At 39.0% G+C, this 22330-nt stretch overlaps 1 protein-coding gene across 2 annotated transcripts in view; it reads right to left on the reverse strand.

The window, feature by feature from the left end:
- Positions 1 to 19339: 19339 nt before the first annotated feature.
- ensab (endosulfine alpha b) overlaps positions 19340 to 22330 on the reverse strand; it is a 28504-nt gene continuing 25513 nt past the window's right edge. For both annotated transcript variants that reach the window (XM_028793969.2, XM_051923794.1), the window contains one exon: positions 19340 to 19714. In XM_028793969.2, the coding sequence (XP_028649802.1) occupies positions 19544 to 19714 (171 nt within the window). In that variant the 3' untranslated portion in view covers positions 19340 to 19543. The remainder of the gene's footprint in view (positions 19715 to 22330) is intronic.

Here is a 22330-nt window from a genome sequence, read left to right on the forward strand (position 1 = left end):
AGGCGGAAGCGAATGGGAGAGGCAAAGTTTTATAAAGAATTAACCACACCTCGTTTGACGTCACTTCCGGACCACCCCTTTCCGACGAGTTAGTTTCGAGATAGTGTAGAGATCGGTCTCGACGTTTTGATCTGGAGTTTTTTGGAAATTGCTGGAGTTTTCTTTTTCTTCCAAAGTTTTGAAAACATTTCTATCCCGCTTCCAGTTGAAACTGAATGTGTCTGGTGTTTACAATTAGGTCTCGTAGTAATCTTTCTATTAATACGACAAAGTGAAACATTTAAAAATGATTTGTTTCTGAAAACAGGAAATGACCGGGTAGAAAGTGGACTTGGAAAAAGAAGAGGTTTGTACGATGACACGTATCTGTTGCTTTTATTCACAATATTCCAGTATTCACAGAATTGTATAGGGTCGCATAGTGGGAGTTGGCAATTTTGAAATAAGAAACTGCACACGTAATATCATAGTGCTCTTTTTATTGGCCCATTCTTTTTAATAAAGCCCCATCTCAATGTATATAGCCCTGTGTAATTAGCAAGAAGAAGGCTTGCTGGGATGGGCTCCAGCTTACCCGCGGCTCTTTCCTGGTTGAGCGGCTAGGAGAATGAATAGATGGATCTGTTTCATAAATGACCTTGCATGACTAAGTCAGGGCGTGTATGTGATTGTGCCCAGTGATGGATTTGCACCCAGTGCTGATATGATGGGCTCCAGCTTTCCACGATTCTGGACACAACAAGCGGATAAAAAAAAGAGATGGATGGAAGAATAAATATAACGATGACGTTAATTCCGATTTCTTCCAATTTCGTCACCTAGTTGTCTCCAGATAAAAAGCTTTTATCCTGTTGCTACCGTACTGACCAGAGCCCGAAGAACCAGTAGCTTCAGCCTTGATTTTCTCGTTACCTTCCACTGTGAAATAAAAAATTCAACCATTGAGTTGTTTTGCACCAGAATACAGATCTAGCCGTACTCTTAATTTAGTGCACACGCCAGTAACGGGATGGTCAAATCAAGAAATGGCTGGGGAAACAAGTACGGGGCGATAATGACAAACTACGAGTAAAATACCAGTTTTGTGTTATTGTGGACCTTTCTATAATCTCTTTTACTGTTTAATGTATTATTTTATTATATCGTTCTGAAATCTTCGTTACTGTTTACAGGATTATGTTAATTTAAAGACAACTTTAATATATCAAAATATTTCTATCATTGTAAAATGTCTACAGGAAAGGAAAGTTAATGGTATCGTAGTTTTTTTGTGCCACAGCTTCGCAGCGCAAATTACTGTACTTGGGTTCCATTCCTATCCTGGCATGGACACAGATCTGAGTAGTTTACATGATCTCCCCGTGGGTGCGTGAGGTTTTACCAGCTGTTTCTGTGCCTTTCCATGTACCATACATGCACATGACATTATCGAATCAGTCTCAAGGCGACCCAGTGATGAAAGGAGGGACTTCGGAAAATACATGGGTAGTTCGCAAAGGTATAGGGATTAAGATCGTAAGCAAAATAGTAGAAGTCAGGAGCGAATTCACTTTTAACACATTTGCACTATTTATATTTTATTCCTTAAAAGGTTCTAAAATGAAAATGTATAGCCGGATTAGTTTTAAAACTTCAAGAAAATACCCGAATGGAAGTGTCATTTAATATGAGTTGCTTGGTAACAACTCATTGTGTACGACTTCTATTGCCGAGTTATATTATTAGTGTATACTGCCCTCTTGTGGTTCACTGTCCTGAAAGAACCTGTTAGTAGAGTCTTCCTTTAGATTTTGTAGCACAGCGACGTTTCATGTGTGAAAGAAAATAAAAAATTTAAACGAACTGCATGTGTTTTCGTAGGCACTCCGATCAATTTGAATTGTTTCTAACGCCTTCCATCTTACCTCACACCCGAGAGACCGCTTGTCTGCAGCATGGCGCAGGACTCAAAAAAGTGTTCCTCCAAGGATGCTCTTGTGGTAAATGTGCCACATCAACACTTTTAGAGTTACAGTTTACTATATGATCAGTACACTGCCTCTAATCTCTCATTACACCCGACATTTACAACGGAAACATTGGCAGTGGTACAGTATTTCCTTAGGGATACGTTGCAATAAATGTACACGTGTATACTGTGTGCACAGTGCCAGCTGAAGACTAAATGGAGCCTCAGGCCTCGATGATTGATTTATCAAAACGACGCCCGTCACTGTCCATAGCGATGTCAATTGGACGTAAAGGTCTGGAGCGCGTGTCGCCTCAGATACATAAACGGCGCCCCTTGGTGTCTGTAGCCCGCATTTGAGGACCAGGGCATGTGTCCCTTGATTTAAGAAAACGCCACCCTCTTGGTGTACTTACTACCGGGTGTTGTTTTTGGTGTGAGCCGCTTGACTTACATAAACGCCGCCCTTCAGTGTCGCCTAATGAACTGACCGGCTCAGCGTGTGCATACTTCTGACGCTGCTGTGATAGTTTGCATTTGTATGTTTTATTGGCTAACTAAAAAGACTACAATATGCAAGCTTTCGAAGAAGAGGCCTGAGTTGCCTCGAAAGTTTGCATATTGTAATCTTTTTAGTTAGCCAATAAAAGGTGTCATTTTGCTTGGCTTTTCTCTACATTCATAATGGCTAACACGGTACAACACCCTAGTACTACATTTTTATGTTGCTATATTACTTGTTGCTACTGGAGCAAGTGGATTTCCACTGAGTGATCAATAAGGTAGTATCTATTTAAAACATTGCACTTCTGATAATTGTGTGCCTGCTGAAGCAGCTTATTTGAATATGGAATGGCAGTTTTTACTGTTAGTGACTCAACATTGTTATCATTCGCTGATGCAAAAATCAGCAGCTTGGAATATATCTATTTTATATTGTACCTTTCCTATCTATTTAGTTCCTTTTACATTTAATAGTGTATTTTGTATTTAGTATAGTACCGTTTGTGTCTGTTATAGTGTATGTCATATCTAGTTGCCTATTATATAACTTCTTTTCTATGTCTTCCCAGTATATCATGCTTTTAGAAAATATCATATAGCGCCATTTTTACATACCTACTTCTTAAAGAATGCTGCTTCTGTCTGTCGTTAATATAGTCTTTTTATCTGTTATGGAGTGCCTTTCATATCTATCTACTTATTTATCATTCAAAGTGCCTTTAGTATATGTCTGTAGATATTGTAACAGCAGTGACTCTTGCATCAGCCTGGGGACGACTGTATTGATGAGTCACTATTTGTCTGAGCTGGGATTCCAAACGTAAAAGAGCCACGTAACAGCCAGACGTTACATGATCACCATTCTAGTGTAGATACATTAGCCACTAAAAGATCACTAAAGTTAGCAGTTCTTCTAAAGCAGCGAACTGCCAAAATGAGCTATGAAATTAGGTTGGCTTGAGGCTGGCAGGTGCTGTGCAACACTACATTATGTACATAAATGCGGGCAGCGTGTGGGGTGAGGTGATAATAATAATAATAATAATTAATTTTTTGCATTTATATAGCGCTTTTCTCATTACTCAAAGCGCTCAGCAATTGCAGGTTAAGGGCCTTGCTTAAGGGCCCAACAGAGCAGAGTCCCTATTGGCATTTACGGGATTCGAACCGGCAACCTTCCGATTGCCAGTGCAGATCTCTAGCCTCAGAGCCACCACATTGCCAGGTGGCATTTTCATGCAACACTATTATTATTTTTTTAACATTCCAATATGTTGAGAGTTAACTATGCCCCTTAAAAATTACATACATATTTACGTCCTTTTTTATATACTACTTTTAAAAACTATGAGAAATATTTAACATTTCAAATTTTACATAATGCATTTCATACCGCACAACACATGTGCATTTCAAAGCTACATGTTAGTGTTGAATATTTCCTGAATTGTACATATTGTGTTGTGTCCATATTGATTATACCATTTTGCACAATTTTCCTAATTTCTGGAATTTTATTAAGGTTAGAAAGGGCAGGCAGCTTTTAGTTTGCAGAGCAGTTTGACACTTCCAGTGTATTTAGAGAAACAGGCAGGAGGGAAGGAAAGAACTGCGTTGGCATGTTATACGATAAGCAGGCGCACAGACCTTATGGACTCGCACCCTTCTCAGGACAGGCAGGTGACAGTCTATGGATTTGTCTGAGCTGCAGGACCGTCCATGTCCCATAATAATTCTGGGTGTTATACATTTTGAACCACATACATTATTGTCTCCTCAGAGAGAGGGCCACCATTTGTAACTACAAAATGTTTTGTATTTCTGGTTACCTGATAGAAGCTCTTATCTTTCTCAGTTTAAAATGACTTAGCATCTGTGTGTTTGTGTACCTGAATGCCAGCCTGTCCAGCTAATGACTTTATCCATCCATCATCCAACCCGCTATATCCTAACTACAGGGTCACGGGGGTCTGCTGGAGCCAATCCCAGCCAACACAGGGCACAAGGCAGGAAACAAACCCCGGGCAGGGCGCCAGCCCACCGCAGGGCACACACACACCAAGCACAAACTAAGTACAATTTAGGATTGGCAATGCACTTAACCTTCATATCTTTGGACTGTGGGAGGAAACCCACGCAGACACGGGGAGAACATGCAAACTCCATGCAGGAAGGACCCGGGAAGCGAACCCAGGTACCACTGCGCCACCGTGCCGCCCATAACTTTATCTACTTTTCTAATTTAGAGTTGTAAGTGAGATGGTGCCATAGTTAACCCTATTGTATGACAGCTGCAAGGTCCAAAGTTCAAGTCCCAGCCTGGTGACTGACTACAGGACACTTGCACATTCCCCCCATGCTTCAAGTGTGCGTGTTAGTTTAACTGGCATCACTAAACTGGTCCGGCCGCCTGTTCATCAAGCAGTGTCTACTACATATTGTTTAGGGGTGCAATATAATCCTAGTCACACGAGGAGGTCAGGAACTCCAGTCACCATCAGTGGCAACAGGGACCGTTATTCACTTCACATTTAATTTTGAAATCAAAAAAATGAACAAAGAGATGTTTAGGGCTCATATACAAGGATTTAAGAATGTATATATTTTTATGATTTTAAATGCCCATTTTGTGTGTTTTTAGTTTTAAAGCTAATCTTTACATTTTTTTTCTCAAAATAATATATTAGACAATGCAGTGACACAGTGGTAGCACTGCTGCCTCGCAGCAAGGAAACCAGGCCTGAAGCCCCAGGTCCTGTTTGTGTAGAGTTGGCATGTTCTCCCCATGTTTATGTGGGCGTCCTCCGGGTGCTCTGGTTTCCTTCTGCAGTCCAAGGACATACAGGTTAAGTGGGATGGCAACGCTAAATCGGCCCATCTGTGTGTGTTTATCCTGCAGTGGACTGATGACCTGTCCAGGGACTGTTTCTGCCTTGCACAGTATGCTTGCTGGAATGGGCTCCAAGCCCTCCACGACCTTATTCAGGATTACACAGGCTTTACAAATGGTATGGTATTTAATTATTCTGTCCATTGCTATGAGGATGCACTGCATTATGGACTATTGTACTGCAAGGCCTGTATAACAATACATATAGGACAAAGTGTATAATTTTATGCCCAGTATATGGTGGATAGGGGAGGCATTATTTAACATGTCAGCCCTGTATATTTATATATATATTTCTTTAGGCACATATATATATATATGATTTGTGTGTGTTGTAATTTATATAGCTGAATGTGTGTTTGTGTGTCTGGTATGCAAGTCCACAGCATTTAACCCATCTCTCACAAATTTTGCACAGATTCACCATTTTTACATGGGAAGATGGTAGGAAAAGTTTCAAAACAGACCGATGTTTACTCGATTAGGTTGACCTCCATTGTAAGTTGCTTTGGATTAAAGTGTCTGTTAAGTTAGTAATTGTTTCATTCCAGAATTGAGTCAGTACAGCAACGGGTGATCCTGTCTATAAATTTACACTCACTACATAACGTAACACACACACATACACATATTTAGTTGTTTTTTCTTCACATAGACACAGGGTGAACATGCAAATTGTAAATCGTTTTGTTTAAAAGGCAGCGATTCAAACCTAAGACTCTGAAACTGTGAGACAGCAGTTGTAACCACTGCACCACCACGCTACCGAAAAGACACTTAGAGGAAAAACAATAGCATCTGGATATAGTCTATGAGACTGAACCCCTGTCCTGTGGTCTTCCTCTATCACAGGTGACCTTCTTGATGTGTCATCTTGTCTAACTTCCCTGACCAGGTGGAGGAGTGCGAGTCTGCACTCAGCATTTCATTGGAGTGAAGGTGGGTTTATGTGTCCACCATCCCACTGCAGCACTCACCACCTAAGCCGTGGCCCAATAAGTAATTCAGGGCGCCCCCATATACAGTCGCTGTTGTGTCACAGAACATGAAAATGGGTGAGACAAAATGCATAAACCAACAAAGATGAGGCTGATGCACAAGTGTGGATTTTTTCTTTGGTTTTCTCCACCAGTCGGATCAAATGTAAAGTCTAAAACATCTGTTGGTGGGCACCAAATGAAGAGTCATCTTCAAATCCTATGATTATCTCTCAGTTGTGAACATTTCTGAACTCTTCAACTGCTTGAAGGAAAAGCAGGCACACAGACCTAATGGACTCGCTCCCTTCTCAGGACAGGCAGGTGACAGCCTATGGATTTGTCCGAGCTGCAGGACAGTCTGTGTCCCGTAATAATTCTGGGTGTTATACATTTCGAACCATGTACATTATTGTCTCCTCAGAAGGAGGGCCACCATTTGTAACTACAACATTTTTTGTATTTCTGGTTACCTGATAGAAGCTCATATCTTTCTCAGTTTAAAATGACTTAGTATCTGTGTGTTTGTGTACCTGAATGCCAGCCTGTGCAGCTGTTAATCTTATCTACTTTTCTAATTTAGAGTTGTAGGTGAGATGGTGCCATAGTTAGCCCTATTGTATGACAGCTGAAAAGTCCAAGGTTCAAGTCCCAGCCTGGTGATTGACTACAGGACACTTGCACGTTCCCCCCATTCTTCAAGTGTGCGTGTTAGTTTAACTGGCATCACTAAACTGGTCCGGCCGCCTGTTCATAAAGCAGCGTCTACTACATATTGTTTAGGGGTGCAATATAATCCTAGTCACACAAGGAGGTCAGGAACTCCAGTCACCATCAGTGGCAACAGGGACCGTTATTGCACACCATCTGGAGTTTTGTTTATCATTACCGTATATACTCACGTATAAGTTGGGTCTTGAAACCCGAAAAATCGATCATAAAATCAGACCCCAACTTATACGCCTGTTCAAGAATACGACACTTACATTTTTTTTCACATCTTCTTGCTTCCTTCAATCTCACACCAGTTTCTCAGATGCATCGAATTATGTTGCAGCAGCGCAGTTACCAATTTCTTTCACCACTTCAACGACTTATAATTTAAAACCAGCTTCAAATTTTCTTCTGATCGAACGCTCCATCGTAGATAAGGGACGCTCTTACGATAAAGGTGTATGAGGGTGTGAGATACAAAAAACACAAATCACTGGAAACGTCGCTTCGGAATAGTTTTGGTATTACCGTGTGGTCACGTAGGCACAATACATAGGAAAAAAAGGCAATGTGCTCCGTGGTTACTCTCTCAGGTGGGCGTTAGTATATCATAATCTCAAATCTAATAGTGTGAGTTTCCCACATTCGAGTTATACGACTGACATTATAAAATACCAGAAATTATACAGTAAAATCAAGCCCCCCGACTTATCTGCGGGAGTACTTAAATGCGAGTATATATGGTACTTGAGAAAGAGATTTATATTTTATCCCATCCACTTCTCAGAGGTGCTGGAGTCCTATTTAAGCTATCTTGTTGGCACTTCAGACCATATTGAATAGAATATCGAGCATGCACATAGTAAGTACTCAAGCGACAAGATCTGAACAAACATTATGGCTGTCCATTCATTCATTCATTCATCCATCCATCTTCCTAACACGCTTATCCTGAGTTGGGACGTGAGGAAGTTGAAGCCTATGCAGCAAGCATCTGATGCAAGACAGGAACAACACCATCCTAGATGGTGTGCCACTCTATCATAGGCCAAACACACAGACCCACGTGGGCCACTTTAGCAATGCTAATCCAGCTTACCTGGATGTGTTTGGACTGTAGGAGGAAACTGGAGCACTTAGGAAGAACATGTGAACTTTAGTCTCCTTCACTGTACAACAGCAGTGTTACCACTGTGCCACAATTATTATTACTACTTTCCTCAATGTATTTAATCCATGAATCTATTTATACACTTTTCTCTGCTATAGGCACAATAATAATAATAATGGTCCCCCCATCCATCTTTGTGACCTGCTTATCCAGGCCATGGCTGTGGGACAGCTGGAGCCTATCCCAGCAATCATCAGGCACAAGGCAGGAACAACACCTGGAGAGGGCACCAGTTCATTGCAGGGCACACACACACACACACACACACACAAACACACGGGCCGCTTTAGCAATGCCAATTCCCCCAAGTTTAATCAGGTTGAGGCTTAGTAAGTTTAGTAAGGTGCTTTACCAGACAACGTGGTAGCGCAGAGCTTTCATTCCTGCCTCACAGCGCCAGGTTCTTCAAGTAGACTGCATGTTTCTGCACATTCTCCCTGTGTTCTTAACAGATTGCTTGGTATTAGTGAGTGTCGGTGAGTTTTCACTCGAAAATATTGTCCTTAGTTAATTTATTCCCATCTCCTTAGCAAAAAGAACTCATCCGGCATGAAAAAAATTGACAACTAGTTTGTGGCAAGTCAATCTGCTCTATCACACACACTGATTTTTTTTTTCATTTTCTGGTTCTTTTTTTTTCCTTATTGTGTGTGCTCACGGCATGCCACGAGTTGTCATAACTCCACCAACACAAGTGAAGTGAGCAAGAAACGTATCACTGTCCTGAGAAAACAGTGCCAAGAATCTCTGATAAAATTTAATCCGTTTACTTTTGTTGTCACAAGCACACCTTGGAAATGGGGAAGGCAGATTTGCTAACATCAAAAGACATATCTGGCAAGTTTTGAGACTTTTCTTCACATTTGGACTCCGCTATTATTATTTGGCCAATGCCTTTATTATTGGTTTTATTTCTTTTGTTTTTTTTTCCCCATTTGAAGCACAGGCAGGTGAAGTAACTTGCTCGTGGTCACACTGTCAGTAGTTAGACTTGAACTCAGAACCACAGGGTTTGAAATCCAAAGCCTTAACCACTACACCACAAAGTGGTGCTCATTGGCTGCCTTATAAACACAAGTGCGGGACAGTTTGCTTTTTTTTTTTTTTTTAATTTTATTTATTAATTTTATTGTAATCACTCCATACAAATAGATTAATTTATATCAAAAAAGAACTGAAGACAAATCAAACCCCACCCTTGAGAAGGAGAGCTACTTTTTTTTTTTTTTTAACTAGGGGGCTCTGCCCCCACTCGCTTTGCTTGCCAATCCCGGTGCGGGCGCTAAGCACTAGCCACTTCACGGATCTGCCGCTCGCGTATGGGGAAGCGGATTGTTACTTTCATGGGAATTGTTACATACTGTATGCATAATAGAACTAACTATTTGACATTACAGCGAGTAATTAACAGTAAAAAATGGTAAAATGTAATTAATTGAAAGTAAATTATGTTTCATATGGCGTTAGAGGTATTTGTTTCATTATACGTTTTCATTCTGTTTAGCTTTGAAATTGACATGCAAATACTTTTTAAACTTACACTGTTACTGTAAAACTTCAGTAAAAACAATTTCTTGAGTTAACTTTTTGTCAATATCGCATTGAATTTTGATTCCTTGTTTGGACACAATGTGTAACGAGTGAATATTGTTTCTTTCTCTCATAAATAAACTGACTTTTTCGAATGTTTGTCCCTGTGATTTGTTAATTGTCATAGGAACAATGTTAATTGTAACAGGAAACTGTAAACGTTTTAATACGAATGGCATATCAAGATTTCCTTTGGTGTCTAATGTTATCCGCAGAATATGTACTGTACTATATTACCTTTCTTGTCGCCTGTTAAAATTTTACATGTCATTGTCATGTAACCAATCGACAATTTTCACATTAACTCGTTTGACTTCATCGTTTCTCTGTGCTAGGATTGCCCGTGTACTTATTGCTTCTGTTGATAACCCTTCGGGATGATATTCTTCAATAAGAATTGGACATAATACATCTTCTTTTATTGGGAACTTAAAGTGAGGAAAACATAAAAATTTATAAGAGCTGAGAGCGCAGGAACGGTGTCTGCCAAAAGCATTCACACCAATGAGAGGTAAGAGGACCGTGGGCATGCTTGAAAATGGTTGAGAGGAGGGCGGGACTTGAAAAAATCTCTTGGCAATAGTCTTGTCTCAAAATTTTCTTTTCTAATAGAGATATAAATTAAAAATGATCACTTTAGAAGATAATTTCACATGGTAAGCTAATACATACCAGGACTATAAAGAAACAGGTTAGGTTGGGAACATGCACCGATACAGCACGTTGCCATATCCACCACACGATGAACCACCTCAGGATCCCAACTGACTTGAAAAATATCCAAGTTATCCTTTAAATGTTGGTTAAATGATTTTAATTTGAATTTGAACTTAAGTATTAAAATCAAGTGAAATAAATGGCTGAAACGAAAACCAACTGGTTTAGGGATACATGAAGATCACTGGATGGATCCCAAGTAAGACTGCTTTAGGAAGGCGGATTGACTCAGGGTAGCAGTCAATACAGCGTTGCAATATTACAAAAATATTCCTTTTTCCAGATACACATCTTACCTGAAAAAGGGGCCTGAGTTGCTTTGAAAGCTTGCATATTGTAATCTTTCCAGTTAGCCCATAAAAGGTGTCATTTTGCTCAACTTCTCACCAGATAACACACTAAACCAGCAGATAGGCCTAACTTGTACACTATTAGCCGGAAGACAGTTTCCTCAGAGGAGATGCACTACTGCTAACTCCTATTATGAGCAGAAGAGAAATACGTATTATAAAACACAAAAAGCTCATTCCCCTTTCTGGTACACACGAGGTGGTAGATGAAACTTTTTTGGTGCTTCCCCTCATCCACCGCCTAAATCACCAGTTGCTACTCACATCTTCCAGCTGCTGCCTTTGAGCAGCCCACACCGGAACACAAAATACATTGGCTGAATGTTTATTGCATGTTTGTCTTTCCCAGCAGTACCCATTTATTATTTCATTGATGAAATCTACACGAATGGACCCCCCACCAGCTCACTCTCAATGTTGTGGCACTTTTCCACTTGTCTGCTCCCCCTATATTTTAGCTTTTTAATTGTTTTTCCTTCATAACGTAATAGGAACAGTTCTTGCTCCATACTTTGAAAATATTTACTGTCAAAGTTGTCAAGTTTACACCTCAAATTATTGAGCCTTTCAAGCAGGGCTTTCACTTGCGTAAGCCTGGCTGGAACCATGTAATTTTATACTGAATTTCTCATTTTGGAAGGATTAAAGTAACCATGAGAACTATTTATTTTTTAATATCTCCTTTAGGAGTTTGTGATTCAAAGATTCATTCATTTAACTAAATAATACTTTTAGCACATTTTTTTCCAAAGATACAAACAGAATCCCTTACTCTTTTGGTGTAAGTGTGGCGAATGCTGCTTTCACACGCTATGGGGGTACAAACTTCCCAGTGAGACATTTCACATGAATGCACAGGTGGCTGCTTCCAAAGGCATAATCCGGGGAAACATTCTGTTACTGGAAATCTCCAAGGTGTGACATAATGTTGATCTCTCAACATAACAAACCATACAAAAGTAAAGAAAATAATAAAAATCACGTCAGCCAGAAATGGCATTTTGTGGTTATGTATTTAAAGCTAAGCAATACTCCTCGAGGATTAATACAGCATACCAAGTAACCCCCACTTTTAATTACCATGAAGAAATGGACTCAATTTGATTTCTGTGCAGACTGAGCAGGACATCAAGTGACCTTAGGTTTCTGGCAGGACACGTGAAAAGATCAAAGTGGGAGGATGAGATGGGTGAAAGCCCCTTCAAGTTTCTTCTCAACAGACACACTCATTCTGTCTTCTATAAGGTAGTGCTTTCTGTAATTTGTTCTTTAATGAAGACGCTTTTCTGGTTTGCCTGTACTGCTCTTCATGGAGCACAGCTGTCATGTGTCAGCAGCCTTTCTTCACATCACAGTTGAGTATTATGGACCTGGAAGTCAACACCGAGCTGCGGCGGGTTGGCACCCTGCCCGGGATTGGTTCCCTGCCTTGTGCCCTGTGTTGGCTGGGATTGGCTCCGGCAGACCCCCATGGCCCTGTGTTCGGATTCAGCGGGTTGGAAAATGGATGGATGGATGAAGTCAACACCGAGACTGGGACGGACCATCAGCCTCAACTCCCCCCCCTAATCAATTAGTTCAGCTCTAGCTATTGTTGTCAACACTGTACATCTGTCTGTTTTTACTAATTTTATATTTACTGTTGGACAGATGCATAAAGAATGAATTATGCTGATCAACATTAACAGTAATAAATTAGTGGACGACAGCAGCAAAGGGTTACAACGTACACACAGCACTTACTGAACATGTGCTGCTTTAACTAAACTGGCCCAAGTGTGGGTGTGCATATGAGGGGGTCCTGTGATGGCCTTGTTTGTTGCAAGTTCTGCCAGGACAGGCCCTAATCTCCTGCAAACCTTAACCAGATTAAGGGGGCTTCAGTATGTACATATGCTCTAACTCATATTCAAGATATCCGACAATAACCCTAATGGATTTAAACATATAGGCACAGTGCTTAGTGTCTGCTCTGAACTACAGCGTATCCAGCCAGCCTCCATCATCTGTGTGACATCTGCACACACTCCCCACGTCTTCAAACGCTGTGCCTTTCCTCCCACAATCCAATGACACAGCTTTAGGTTAACTGCCATCTTTAAATTGGCCTGTGCAAGAGTGTTCAGGAGCAGACCCTGCAATGAAGGGGTTTCCTGTGCAGCAGGGGTGTCTGCCGGTTTTCCCTCTTGCCACTTTAAGTAGTGACCAATTCCTGTTGTTAATTGACTTCTTTTGTGTTTATTTTAATCACTTTAATTTAAGTCCCCTGATTTTTTTTTTTTTTTGTCCTTACAAGGCTGCCAAACAAAAATGAGACGTGAAGTGAGACAACAGATCACCAGCTAATTTGCAGCTTTAAACTCGGACCAGTTGTCTAAATTAGAAGACAATTCTTGTTAATTAAACCAATTTCAATCCATGGCTTGTTGGTGCTCTCATTCTGCCACCGCAGAAATTGCCAAAATGGCCGATTTCCTTTTTTTCTAAGAGCAGCATCAAGACATTTTTTGGACCTGAGCAGATCAATATTACTGAAAAATTCACTGCTTTTATTTTCAGCTATTGTATGATGGCCACAGGTTAGCTGTTCACATGTTGGCTCATTGTGTGCCAGTAATTAAGAAAAAAAGAAACAATTGAAGGGACAGAGTCTTAAAAAAATTAAGGAAAAAATATTAATAACCAGCAAAAACTGGTCACTAATTAAGAAAAAAGTGAAAACCTGCAGCCTTACAGGTTCGGAGTTGGAGACCCTTGTTATAGAGGGTGAGTTTCCGATTTGTAACTTCAGCTGCCAACATAGACTCCGAAACCAACAACTCTGAAATGAACTTTGTACGTCTGTCAAAGTTGAGCTCTGCTAAAGAATAATAATAATAAAAAAAAAAAAGTTATTCCCAGAAATGTAAACGTAATATTCTCTATTAAAACCTGGGCAGGTCAGGTGAGGCAATTCCTGTCTTAACTAATAATTTTTACACACCCACAATGTGAACGTACATTCATATGAGGAAGCTGAATTAGTATACCTGTCCAACTCTTGGGGTTTATTTCTTTTAATATCCCAAAATCAATAAAACAACCTTCCATTTTTATACCCCCCCCCCCCCCCCCCCCCCCCCCCCGCACCCAGATTAACTTAATTTGAATCATTTTGACATTTTGTCAAAAAAGGACAACTTAAATTAATCAAAAATCTTTATTTGAAACACTGACAAAAATCCCCTCTGAACTGTTCCTACAATTTTGAAACAGCCTTTTTACATCATTTTTTTTTTTTAAACATCAAAATATCTACTTTAGGTTTGCAAGATTCTCAACCTTTCAACAGTCCCATGAATTGAGGGTAAAGTTATACAATTTGCAAACTTTTACATCAATTTAGCTGTATTTCCACATTTTGCGAACAGTTTTCTGAAGGCTAGATCAACAAGGCTTTTTACAAATCAAATTTGTGCGATTCCTTCAATGTTCTTCTGTATTGTAATATGCTTTTTCAAAATGTCCACAGTTGTGTTCTTGTTTATTTTGTTTTTGCAGTTCAAATTTGTGGACTGAAAAGGGTAAAGGGAATGCTTCTCTCCATTTAAAATGCTGTGTGGCATTATAATAATAATAATAAAAAAAAAAATATCACAATAATAAAAACCCACCAGTAAAGGCCGTCAAATTTCCAATAGCAAGTAGAATACCAACCTCAGAATGCAGGGGGAGAACCTTCATCTGAACAGAACTCGACAAGATGGCGGAGGCCTAGAATCAAACCTGCTTATTTTACAATTGAACAGCACAAGCAAGACTCCCTAATATCCAATAACAAACTACTAGATCTTTACACAGAAGATTCTCTTTAACAAAACTAGCATTTTCAAAGAGGCAGTCAACACCTTTTAAAATTCTTTTGGTACTGCAATTTAGCATATAAATTTAGGAGCTTAACATTAAAACCATCATAAAACATGTCTCTGATTAGCTAATCTGCCTTTCCTTCCCATTTATTTTTTGTCTAATACAAATTTTTCCTTAGACAATAAGCTAACAAAATAACAATAGACATTTTGAAAGTGAAATGTTACTTTTACTTGAGTTGCCTACAATATTTCTGCTTATTCTTCTCATAAACTTGGCTTTGCCTTTAGAGCAGTGCTTCACAGCAGGCTGGCTCCTTTGTCGTCGTAAGAGAATTAGGGTTTACTACAGTGCATGTGTAAGCCTCTCTTCTTCAAGCAAACTGCTAAAGCTTCTTCTCATTTAATGAGAGGGAAAGAGAGACGACTTTGGAGTGTGTTCAAATTAAGATGTTGCTTTAAAAACTTCAGGACGCGTATAATGGGCAAACTACAGCTTTTGTCACAGCCAACCTTCACACCTAGTCACATGCAAAGTAGTAAGAGACAATCTTCATTAAAGTCTGTTGTTAAATTAAGGTTATATTTAATGACAGTCTGGATTGATTTTAAAGATTTAAATAAATAGACAAAAAAAACTAGATCTCTTAAGTTACAAATTAGCTGGAGGTACAAGCACCAAAAAAAGACATTAAACCCTTGTTTTTTCTGCCCACAGAAGTCTGCTCAGTGGCTTGCACCCCTTAAAAGTACAATTCCAGCGCTACCAGATCCCCTTGCAAACAGGCAATTTGCCTAATTTCCGGTAAGATTTTCTTTTTTTAGTCCTCAAATGTAAAAGTTGCTAACTAAACCAGCAGCATTAACATTAAATCTTCTAGAATCTGACCTGCAGCACAAGTCAGTCAGAGTGGTAATATAGTAGTGTACAAAAAATAAAAAGGAAGCCAACATCTTATCAAACAAAATTAACAGAAGAGTAAATGGATTGAGGAAGATGTTGCATGTTAATTACAAATGAAAAAAATGAAACTATTTACAAAGTGTCTGGGATCAAAGCAAGTTCAAGATGCTGTACAAAATATGAGATAAAGTAATAATTCCATTTCCAGTCTGTGCACATTGTGTTTTTACAGGTGGCATATGTGTAAGTGCCCTGTCAGCAGACTGTGACCAGACACACGCTCTCTCACAGAGCTGGCACCAGTAACAGGCTGACAAATAGGACGTTGTTTGCTACTGCCTTCTGGATAGTCATTCTGTCAAAACGCATGACCTCTGTAGTCATTACGGTCTGTTTATGGCATAAGTTATAACAGATATGGAAAAACATTGCAGATCTCTGCTAATGAATACAGTACATCAGGGTTACTGGGCTCATACTTATCACTGGTATACAGAATTTCAAATTTCTGCATTTGTGGCAAAAATTCCAAATAACTGCCTTTTTAAAAAAATAATTAGCATTAAAAAGGAGACCAATGGCATTGAAACGTTAACCTGCTAGATTCATGTACAAGAATGACAACAGTTTTGGAGTGCTAACGTACCACTGATTCAAGACACACACATATGCTATGCACAATCTCTTTAGAAATGATACTAAAAGGAAACGATTCTCACCTTCATGTATGTGCTATGGTGCCATGTCAGTCTACTTTTACAAAAATGCCCTTTCATATTCTCCGCTTTTAATCATTACTTATTCCTAAGAATACTTTCTAAAATCCACATTCCGTTGTACAAGCAGTGTGCACTTCATTTATATTAGCTCGAGTGATCCTTTCTAGGTTTGAGGCAGAGCAGAAAATTTGATTACCTTTTATTTAAAATAATTATGGACAACAGAAGCATTTATTTGTACCTATTTAAAAAATGTTTTGGGAAGAAATCACCATCCAAATAAAGGAATCTTGTAAAATTTGCCTTCTACACAGACTCATTATCAGATATTTACATTTCAACTCTGCATTATTAAGTATTACAATGTACAAAAAAAAAAAAAGATTTAAAAACCACAAGTGGGGAAAACGTAATACCCATACCCAGCATTTTCAGCCACACACACTATACTTCCCACAGCAAAGCCCCACCACCAACCTCTTCAATGCCTCAACAGAGAGACCCAAGATTTAGCACCACTACCAAATGTCCAGTCTAGGGTTCTTTTACACTCCTTTAGCTGAGAGCTTTAGCTCTACTTCTGCAGAATACTAAGCTACTCTGATCATTTCCAAGCACATTAATTTATATTCAGAAAGAAAGAAAAAAAAAAAATTGTTGTCACAATGTACCCTGCTGTACTGACAGAAGAGGGGGCTTTCAGACTTGTAAGCCAATTTTGGATAGCGAAAAAACTGCAGCAGAATCCCAAAGGGGATTTGGTTTATTTTTTGGCAAATTGGTTACTATGACTAAACACATTCAGTTCCATTAAAAGCACACCATTACTCTTTCACACTCCCAGAGAAAGAAAAGTATACTTTAAGTTTGCAGAGCCAGTGGACATCTCACAATATTTTGACTGTCTTGTTTATACTTTGCAGTCCAAAAAGTGCAACAACAATTGTTTGGAGATGAATTGCACTCTAAATATTCAACAGTGCCATAGGTGTGTAAAAACAAAATAATATATATACTGTGTAAATATCATATATACACAGTATATTTTACATACATTCAAGCACACACACACACACAATTTCTTCCATTATTACATTAAGCTTTGTGGTCTAATAAATTCATCAACTGAAAAAATGTTTTACACTTTACTGTTTCCCTGGATATAAACTTGGACAATTTTTAACTTGCACTTCATCAACTGCTTTTTTTTTTTTTAGTTTAACTCAAATTTCAGTAAAACAGAAACTTCAAAACAATTCTGAAAACCTTAAAGTAGGCTTTTATAGTTTTCTGTCCATGAACAAACCAATTCAGCTAAATACTAGAGACTACAGAACACATATAACACAGAAGATACATTTGTTTTTGGATACAATTAACTACAAGCTTCTTTTTAATAAAAACTGACAAAAAGTCAAAGAAAGTCAAGTAACATTTTATACATACAGTAATTAAGTATCCACTGGTATGTTGGGATTAGTGCAATTGTTCACGTTTCAAATGCAGCAGATACAAATAAAGCTTGGGTTGGTTCAATTCTTCACATAACTGACAGAACTGACCAATTCAATGTATCTTTCTATGTACATGAATATGTTTCAATGTCCCTTATGCTATTTAAATTTAAATCCTAAGAATCACTGAAGAACAAAAAAAAACTGCAAAACAGGTCATTATTTAAAGTCAAATTATGAGGGAGTTTTTGCAATCTTTAACATCATATTATCCAGAATTGATCAGCTCCATGCTGGTTGCTAAAAGATTCATGAATAATAATGTTTCCAAGAGGTCCTACTGAACGCGACCTCAGTCTGAATAAATTGCTATCGGGCAGTTCACATCATCCTGCAGAAGAACAGTAAACAGAAGGCAGCAAGATGTGTTTATAGGCATAGGTCCCTGCATACACCAAAAAAAGGAGGAAAAAAAACAAGCAGAAGCTATAAACTTATTAAATTCACTTAAACATGATGCACAAATTAAACCAAAATAGCACTAAACATTTTCATTCCTTGTAGGGTGAAACATCTGGCAGAAGCATTTTTTCCCCATAAAAAGCACAATCATATGTCTCATATTAATTGGTGAACTGATATTTAGAACCACTGCCAACTCTGAATTGTAATGAGCTGGATACTTTTCTGAAACAAGAAAAAAAAAAAAACAACTTATATACATCTTATATAGGGATAACCAAGAAAAAAAATATATATATATATTGTCGGTAATTCTTGGTGTGAGTAGCAGGGGATGATCAGTTTATGTTTACTTTTTACTTATTTTTACACCTACAAATGTGGCAAATGCATGCTTTACATTAATGTAATTTAAAATAAAAGCTCACAAAGTAACAAACTAACAAGAAGATTTTTTTTCTAGTTCTCAAAGCCCTATTGAAAAGCAAGACAGAGTACTGTAAACTCTCTCTCATGCAGTGCTCATTTTGGATGGCTCTAGATTGTCTATTTGAAAAGCAGCAATAACTAGGGAACGACCTTGCTGCAGAGTAATAAATGACAATCCATTCAAATGCCATTATTTTTAAAAAATGAACAGAATGTGGGAAAGACATTGTGGTTAGCCCATGAAAGAAAATAGTGTAATGACTGGCATGGATCACTTCGTGTTACTCAAAATGACTGCTTACTGCAGTTCTGAGATTAAGATATGACCTAATCCTTTATATAATGAAAAACAGTCAAGCTAACAGCCATTATCCGCAAACTGTACAGGTCTACATTTTAATGCAGTGGGACAAAAAAGAAAAAAAAAAAAAAAAGAAACCCCACACACACACATGGCAATTATGCCGGGATATAATTCATAGCACTGAGCCCTAGAGATGCATGCGTTGACAGTAAAACGGATACATGTAATCAAGCAATGGAAGAAATGTGTTCATAGTAATACTAATAAACAGAAATAGAACTGGTCTGTGAATAAGACCAAGGTGTCTTCTCACTGTACCAAGGAAGTAAATGACCCTACACACTCGCACGCACTTAAGTTTGTTTTTTTTTTTAAAGTATTCTAGCACACCTGAACCTTAACAGTCCAGGTCAAAGAAAAAGTTAACTTTTAGGCCCCATATGACTTTTCATTCTTCTGTGCCTTTGTGAAGCAAGACCAGGTATACAAGGTGAGAAAGGTAGCATAATGGATTTGTATCATGGAAAGGGAGAAAATGGAGGATAGGAGGTTTGTGCTTTTGCTAGCCAGCAAGTTTGCTGGTAACCAGCGATGATTTTCTCTGTGGGAGGTCTTGCGGCGTTGGAATATGATCGCCTGTCACCAAGTTCTTGTCTGGCCCGGCAGTGGGAAGCTGCTTATTCTTCATTTTTGCTTTGGCCATGTTATAGTCTCCTGAGTCAAAGTATTTTTGCTGTGAAGGGAAAAAAAAAAACACAATTAGCAATTAGCTTGTGCTAGTATCTTAACATTAACTGAAATTGCTGCCACAAAATGACAGGCAATTGAAATCTCAGTGTATTAAATTTCAAATACTAAGGTTAAAATCATTCAATTTTCAAACAAACTGAAAAAAGATAAATCTGCCTTTTTTACTAAGCTAGTGTGAACCTTTCATACGAATGTGCAGTATTCTGAAGTATTTCTCTAGTTGCTACTGAAAAGTGCAGTGTGGTCATCTTCAGACTGCATTACATAAGCCAGTTAATAAGAACTAAGGATGTGAACAAAACATTTCAATGTTTAGCCAATTTGAAGATAAAAACAATTTAGAAAATTACAAAAGCGTTGGTACCTAAGCCTCAACCCGTACCCCTCCAATCACAATGCACTGTATAGAGAAGACGAGATTTCAAAATACCTTTCTTGTTAGACTACATATTAATGCCATAAATTAAAACTGCACAAATGAATCAAGTATTGTAAGTAGCAAAGGTACCTGACAAGCCCCAGGTAAAATGGGTTGTGGAACTCTTCCTCCTCATTTTGCCCACTCTAATGACATGCACAATGAGAATTTATAAATACAGTAAGTATTCCTAAACTGGCACCTTTCACAACACAGGCATGGAAGCAACGTTAAGGATATAGTCAGACAATGAGCAAACAAAGCAGAGAGCAATCCTGTGACTGAGAAACTGGAGCAATGAGTATGGGCACACAAAAGAAGAAAAAAAAAAAGATTCAGAACTTTCTTAGATTAAGTACACAATAATGGGAAGACAATAAGCATTGTTTATCATAATATACAGTAGCTGTCAGTGATCTCTTCCTACTTTAACCATCGATGGCTTGGTTTGTAGCTTGGCTGCTTTTTCTGCTTACAAATAGGTGGGTGCACTGACCAGTAGGTTGATCTCCCTTTTACGCCTTTTAAAATGAAATTATGCAAGTTTTTAAAATGTTGCATCGAAAACTAAAGAATTGTTCTTTTATAGTTTTCTCTCTTTTTCTCTGTTCATAGGAAAATTGTGACTGGGCTGCACTTTTTGGACTGTAAGCATCCAGGAACCAGTGAGTGCTTTTATTCAATGTCTGAAATGTAACCATTAACTGACTTTGATAGGTAATGTATTCAGGGCCATCTGCAGTTTTAACCAAGTCTAATGTGCCCATCTCTTCTTTTTCCATATGAAATTAAATTCCACGAATGTCCAGAGCAGATATTTAACTACCTTGCTTACACTGCCCACCACTCCAATAATAAAAGTCATTCTCCGCATTCACTTGAGAGTCAAACAAATCAAGAAGTAGAAAAGACACACCAAATGAGGAGAAAAGTGGCGGTCTAGCTTGTGAGTAGTGGTGCCTAACAAACCCGCTGACAAAAATGTAATAATATGCAGTGCATTGGTCATTTCAACAGATGGTGCATCACAACTGTTAAGCCAGGTTTTACAAATCCTGTAACAAAATGCATATAACAGAGACATATACAGTGCATCCAGAAAGTACTCACAGCGCATCACTTTTTCCACATTTTATGTTACAGCCTTATTCCAAAATGGATTAAATTCATTTTTTTCCTCAGAATTCTGCACACAACACCCCATAATGACAACAGGAAAAAAATTTACTTGAGGTAAGAAATCACATGTACATAAGTATTCACAGCCTTTGCTCAATACTTTGTCGATGCACCTTTGGCAGCAATTACAGCGTCAAGTCTTTTTGAATATGATGCCACAAGCTTGGCACACCTATCCTTGGCCAGTTTCGCCCATTCCTCTTTGCAGCACCTCTCAAGCTCCATCAGGTTGGATGGGAAACGTCGGTGCACAGCCATTTTAAGATCTCTCCAGAGATGTTCAATCAGATTCAAGTCTGGGCTCTGGCTGGGCCACTCAAGGATATTCACAGAGTTGTCCTGAAGCCACTCCTTTGATATCTTGGCTGTGTGCTTAGGGTCGTTGTCCTGCTGAAAGATGAACCGTCGCCCCAGTCTGAGGTCAAGAGCGCTCTGGAGCAGGTTTTCATCCAAGATGTCTCTGTAAATTGCTGCAGTCATCTTTCCCTTTATCCTGACTAGTCTCCCAGTTCATGCCGCTGAAAAACATGCCCACAGCATGATGCTGCCACCACCATGCTTCACTGTAGGAATGGTGCCAGGTTTCCTCCAAACATGACGCCTGGCATTCACATCAAAGAGTTCAATCTTTGTCTCATCAGACCAGAGAATTTTCTTTCTCATGGTCTGAGAGTCCTTAAGGTGCCTTTTGGCAAACTCCAAGCGGGCTGCCATGTGCCTTTTACTAAGGAGTGGCTTCCATCTGGCCACTCTACCATACAGGCCTGATTGGTGGATTGCTGCAGAGATGGTTGTCCTTCTGGAAGGTTCTCCTCTCTTCACAGAGGACCTCTGCAGCTCTGACAGAGTGACCATCGGGTTCTTGGTCACCTCCCTGACTAAGGCCCTTCTCCCCCGATCGCTCAGTTTGGATGGCCGGCCAGCTCTAGGAAGAGTCCTGGTGGTTTCGACCTTCTTCCACTTACGGATGATGGAGGCCACTGTGCTCATTGGGACCTTCAA

The sequence above is a fragment of the Erpetoichthys calabaricus genome, chromosome 2 (genome assembly GCF_900747795.2).
Source record: "Erpetoichthys calabaricus chromosome 2, fErpCal1.3, whole genome shotgun sequence".
Lineage (NCBI taxonomy): Eukaryota > Metazoa > Chordata > Cladistia > Polypteriformes > Polypteridae > Erpetoichthys > Erpetoichthys calabaricus.